Raw genomic sequence first — 6,000 nt, forward strand, 5'->3', positions numbered from 1 at the left:
GAGTTCTTAAAGCATCACATCAGTATGTTTCCTTCATTATTTGACAACCAATATAATAATTTTTGACATAAAAATCCACTAAATAGTCTATTAGCTTCTATACAAAACTTTCTTCTCTATAGAATATGAAGTTCCCAATTAAGGAAATCACAGATTACAGAGTATATCTTGAATATATTAACTTGTTTCCTTAAGGTCATAAGACATACTTTGGACAGAATGATTTTTCAAAAATTTGAAAAAGTAAAATAAATGTGACGCTTTTAGTGTAATATATGTAAAGTCTCTGCTTCATCCTCATGTTTTTATTATTAACAACTTATTTATTTATCTATTTATTATTCATACTTGAATATAAATGTCCTTAGTGATATACATTGACAGAAAAGTACTTTTTAAATCATACATCATAATTTTAAACCTTTAGGTTAAGAGTAAAAAATTAAGTAACAGTAGTTTCATGTAGCCAAAGATTTCTTCCTACAAAATCCATACTAGTGTATGCCTTTAAATATATCTTGCTAAACATCTATTTAAAATTATGATTTTAGTTTCTTGGTAACCATCCACATTTCTATGTTATTAGAATGTTTCTCAAAAAACTGTCCATAAAACATCCGCCTGAAAAAAAAAATCTGAAGCACTAGTTTTAAATAGTGACCCCCAAGATTGCACTTCACACCACTGAATCAGAATCACAGCCTGCGAGTAAGCATGTCCACCGGAGGAGAAATCCATGGAGTCTACCTCATGGCTCATTATATTCTTGGTGCTATATTTTAGAAAGAAAAGTTGCCAAATGATTTTTCCCCCAAAAAATTTTTTTTTCCAAATTCTCATCCTCACAGTTTCTAAAGTGTCACCCAGAAACTGAAACCTGTTTTCAAAAACCCCTGGTATTCCAGTTCAATCAAAAAATGAAAGGGGTCGTTTTTCTCCTTATTCCGTGTTGTCTTAACGGTTCCTGAGGAAGCTGTGACACCCACTTCACACCTCTGGACAGACAGGGACCTCCACTTGCCACAGGTCAGAACACAGAATCTCCTCGCATTAACACAGCCCTAAGCGACACTTGCTCCTCTAGCTTTCCACTCTCCCTGCAGAGACGGCCCGCCAGACCCTCCAGCAGCGTCAGCACCTCCGACAGAGCCCGGCGGATTGGGTCCGGGCTCCGTGTGGCGAGCCCGCCCTCGGAAAAGCCACTGGACTCTGAGGAAACGGACCCGAGCCCGCGCAGGACACGCCGACCACGGCCCTCCGCGCTCTCCAGCGGCCAGCACCTCCTCCCTAGGAAGCAACCCTCGCGTCCCCCTCACCCGGAACACACGCTCCCCCGCGACTGCGCTCTCCTCCCCCGCCCCCCGGCGCCTGTTGCTAACGAGGCGAGACGACCCCGAGCCGCCCGGGCACCCGGGCGCCGACCGCGGGGCCGGCCGGGAGCTCGCGGGCGGCCAGGGCGCCCGCTCCGGGGAGCCCGGACCCCTTCCCACCGCAGGAAGGCGCGCCCTCCGCGCGGCTCCGAGCCGACGACTGCCCAGGGCGCACAGGCGCGCGGGCAGGCGGAGGCCGGCGCGGCGAGGACCGCTCGGGTCACCCGCCCGGTCAGCTCGGCCCGGCAGCGAGGGCCTCCAGCCTGGTCGCGAGGCCGCCGGCGTGCCCACGCGGCGGGGCAGGGGCTTGCGCCCGGGGAAGGCAGGCACTCACCATGTTGACTTCGGAAACCATGTCTATGCTGGCGATGTCGATGTTCATCCCCACGCAGACCGGGGGACCTGCGGAAAGTGCACACGACACGGCCGTGAGCCAGGCTCGGGCACGGGCTGCGGCGGCCCCGGGGCCCGCGAGCCGCCGGGGAGGGGGCGCAGGCCGAGCCCTCCCCGAGCGGCCGCAGCTGGGCGGCAGCGGCCCCCGCCTCCCTCCCCCGCCCCGGCCCCCAGCGCGGGGGGTCGCGCAGCCCGTAGAGGCGGCGCACAGCCTACTTACCCCCGAAGTCGGGTCTCAGGCGAATGTCGTAGCCTTTCAGCAGCTTGTCCACCGTCTCCTTCACAAAGGACATGTTCCCAGGATCGTTCACGCTGCGGGAGGGGTGGAGGGGGGGAGAGAGAACCGGGTCAGGCGGCGGCTCGCCCGCCCGTGCCCGGCGCGCACACCCGCGCACCGTGCCAGCCGCCCGGCCCGCTTCCCGGCAAGCAAGCCACGACCCTACCTCTGCGCGCAGCACACCACCGCCACCAACACCGGGGCCGAGAAGATGCCGAAAAACCTTCCTCCCGCAAAGCCCCACATCCCTCCGCCGCGCCCCGGCACGGGGGAGGGGGCGCCCCGCCGCCGTCGCGACCCGCAGCCGGGGCTGCTCCTGCCGCTGCCGCCGCCGCCGCCGCCGCCGCCGCGCTGGCCCCGAGCGGAGGAGGGCGCAGGGGGAGGGCTGGGGAGGCGCGCGCGCAGGGAGGAGCGCGGGCGCGGGCGCGCGGCGAGGGCCGGGGCGGGGCGCGCGGGCCGCCGCGCAGCGCGCCCAGCCGGGCCCCGGCGCCAGCGCCCGCGGGCCCCCGGCGCCCGGCGTCCCCGCCGCCTCGCTGGCTGCGGAGCGTGACCCGGGGCTCTGCCGGCCCCGCGCGCGGGCTGCAGCCGCGACCGCGCGGCGCCGGGCAGCGCCAGCGGGGGGCCTCGCCTCCAAGCTCCGCTGGGCCTCCAGGCACCCGCGAAGGAGGGGACGGTCGGCGACGGCGACGCGGGCGGCAACGGCGAAGGAGACGCTCTCCACTCCTCCCGAGACGTCCCCCCTCAGCCTGCTCCCCGGCCTGGCCCTTTGGCCGCGACCCCCGTCCGGCGGCGGTGCAGGCCGAGCCCGCGGCGGCTGCGGAACGCCTCTGCCCGCAGACCTGCGCTGCAGCGCGGGAGGCAGGACGCCGGGCCCGAGGGAAGCCCCCTGCCTCACCTGCGGGGCTCCGAGCCTCGCGTCCCCAGGGTCCAGGAGAGCCAGATGGGCAGCAGGATGGCCGGGAGCCCAGAGCACATGGCGCGGCGCCTCTGACCCGACACGGGTGGGATCCGCTCTCCCCCGCAGTCACTGAACATCTAACGGCGATACGGGGATCCCCGCCCCCGCCCCCACCCACGGGCTTTCCCGCCTGACCCATCCAGCCGCTTGCAAGGCGGCCGGATTAATTATTTATGCAATATAAAACCATTTTCTTAAATTGGTTCCTTCGACTATTTCTCTCCCTCTCACCCCCTGAACATTCCATGTGAGCACTCCCTACCTACTCACATAAATACACTTAAATGAGTGTTAAAGAGAAGGCCAAATAAGCAGGCTTGCTTTATTATCAGAAGCTAGAGTCCGCATCAGACATGGAGACCCTGGACTATCATCCCGAGGAATGGAAAAATAAGATGCCTTTTCTGGTGCAGCCCGGAGCTGTCCGTGGTTCTTAATATCAGACTAGGAACCTCGTGTTCTCCAAGACCGGATCAAACCCTCTGGTTCTCATTTTAATAGACCTCCAGCACCTTGGCCAAGAAACAGATAAACACCGCGGTCCACCCTGCCCTGTGTATCACTACTGTGTTCCTGAGTAACGTTTGCTCCCCCAGGCTCATAGATTGTAGATTTTTCTTTAAAAACTGTGTGCTTCAGACTTCTAATATTGAGGAAGATGATTCCACATTCCTACTTGTGGAATCCTGCAAATCAAGTCCATTCGTTGCTTGATAGACTTCCTCGGGCCATTCCAAGACCTAAATGCTGCTTTTCTGTTTTTTTTTTGTTTTTTTTTTTTCTACAAAGCTTACGATTTTTTTTTTTTTTTCTATTGTCAAGACATTATATAGGTAAATATCCAAATCTAGACCTTGGATCTCAAGCTGGCATATTTCTGGAATTAATTTTAAATATATTGCCTTTTATAAAAATCAACAATTTCCTGAAAGGTTGGTATTGAGATAGGTTAAGAGATAAACTTGGGCTTTTCTGGTGGCTTAGATGGTATAAGAATCCATCTGCAATATCGGAGACCTGGGTTCCATCCCTGAGTTGGGACAATCCCCTGGAGAAGGAACTGGCTACCCACTCCAGTATTCTTAGCTGGTAAATTCCATGGACAGAGGAGCCTGGCGGGCTACAAAGAGTTGGACACAACTGAGCGACTAACATACACAAGAGATAAACTTAGCCTCCTAATTATGTTCTGAAAAAAAAATCTAGTTTTCAGAATAGATACAAAATAGATACAAAATACTTTGTATTCTGTGTCCTGTTCATGTACAATGGAATGATCAGGAATATTAGATTAGATCTGGATCTGTATCCCTCCATATTCATATTTCAGTCTGTTTTTCCTGTTTACATGTACCTCTTTTAGAGGAATGCCCCACTGGGGATTACAGCTATAGAAAATAAACAGTGAGGATGGGGTGCTTGAGAAAAGCCAACAACACAGCAAGAGTGATCCCCCTTTCTATTAATATTATTTTACATGTTCTAAAACTTGAAAACCACATTGCAAGTGTTATTATCATCCAACCACGCACCACCTCAGATCTTGGCTTCAACCAGTCTCTGAGCCTCTTGACCGTATTTATCATCCCAGCTGCTGCTTCACCGTGCAGTACTACAAGAGCCGTGATCAGCTTTATATGGGAACATGTTCACACCCCTCACCACCTGCCCACATTGCTTTTCTCTTACCTTGCACCTTCAGGCTTCTCAGCAAAGAGGTCCAAGTGTAAGCGGACCTACTCAGTACATGCAAATGTGCAATCTGAAATGGCGATAGAGTTAACCATCCATGTGGGGGACCTTAGAGGAATGGAAGATGGGAACCAGGGGAATAAATGACTCACCCTCTGTTTCTCCTGTGAAATGTCCTGAGATAACATAGCAACTCCTTTCTTTCCCTCTCCTTGCATGCCTGGATCTCCTTTAGCTTCACTCCTTTTTTCAGCAGTATTACCCACCCTAGAAAAGCAGTAGCACTCCATTTTGCCTTGGGATATATTTTCTGGTGAACACAGGGTACATCATAAACCCACCAGCAAATTATTAAAATTGTCGCCTAAAATGCAGTCTTTTTCCAGTATGGTATGGGCATAAAAACAGAAATACAGACCAGTGGTACAGGATAGAAAGTCTAGAGATAAACCTACAAACCTATAGTCACTTAATCCATGACAAAGGAAGCAAAAATATAAAGTGGAGAAAAGAAAACCTCTTCAATAAGTTGGCTGGGAAATCTGGGCAGCCATATGTGAAAGAATGAAATTAGAACACTCCCTAACACCATGCACAAAAATAAACTCAGTTAGATTAAAGACCTGAATGTAAAACCAGGCAGTATAAAACTCTTGGAGGAAAACACTGGGAAAACACCCTTTGATAAAAACCACAGCAAGATATTTCTTGACTCACCTCCTAGAGTAATGGAAACAAAAATAAAAAGAAATAAATGAGGCCTAATTAAACTTAAAAGCTTTTGCACAGCAAAAGAAGCTATAAACAAGGTGAAAAGACAACCCTCAAGAAAATATTTGCAAATGAAGCAACAGACAAAGGATTAATCTCCAAAATATATGAACAACTCATGGAGCTCAATATCCAAAAAATAAATAATCCAATCAAAAAATGGACATCTCTTCAAAGAGTCATGCATATGGTCAATAAACACATGAAAAGATGCTCAACATCCCTCATTAGTAGAGAAATGCAATTCAAAACTACAGTGAGGTATCACCTCACACTGATCAGCATGTCTATCAACAAAAAAATCTACAAAAAATAGATGCTGGACAGGATGGGGAGAAAAGGAAACTGTAACTGTCGTTGTTGTTGTTTAGTCCCTAAGTCACGTGCAACTCTTTTGCAACCCCATGGACTGTAGCAGATGGATTCTTTACTACTGAGCCACCAGAGAAGCTCTTACACTATTGGAGGGACTGTAAATTGATACAGCTACTGTAGAGAACAATATGGAGGCTTCTTAAAACACTAAACATAGACCTACC

The 6,000-nt window shown here is 51.4% G+C and overlaps 1 protein-coding gene across 2 annotated transcripts in view; it reads right to left on the reverse strand.

The window, feature by feature from the left end:
* The window catches only part of GABRB3 (gamma-aminobutyric acid type A receptor subunit beta3), a 288,530-nt gene extending 286,115 nt beyond the window's left edge, over positions 1-2,415 (reverse strand). For both annotated transcript variants that reach the window (XM_042235017.2, XM_027956995.3), the window contains exons 1-3: positions 2,207-2,415; positions 1,984-2,075; positions 1,705-1,772 (exon numbers count right to left, since the gene is read on the reverse strand). In XM_042235017.2, coding sequence (XP_042090951.1) covers positions 1,705-1,772; positions 1,984-2,075; positions 2,207-2,286 — 240 coding nt within the window. In that variant the 5' untranslated portion in view covers positions 2,287-2,415. The remainder of the gene's footprint in view (positions 1-1,704; positions 1,773-1,983; positions 2,076-2,206) is intronic.
* Between the last annotated feature and the right edge of the window lie 3,585 nt (positions 2,416-6,000).

The sequence above is a fragment of the Ovis aries genome, chromosome 18 (assembly GCF_016772045.2).
Source record: "Ovis aries strain OAR_USU_Benz2616 breed Rambouillet chromosome 18, ARS-UI_Ramb_v3.0, whole genome shotgun sequence".
NCBI classification, from domain to species: domain Eukaryota; kingdom Metazoa; phylum Chordata; class Mammalia; order Artiodactyla; family Bovidae; genus Ovis; species Ovis aries.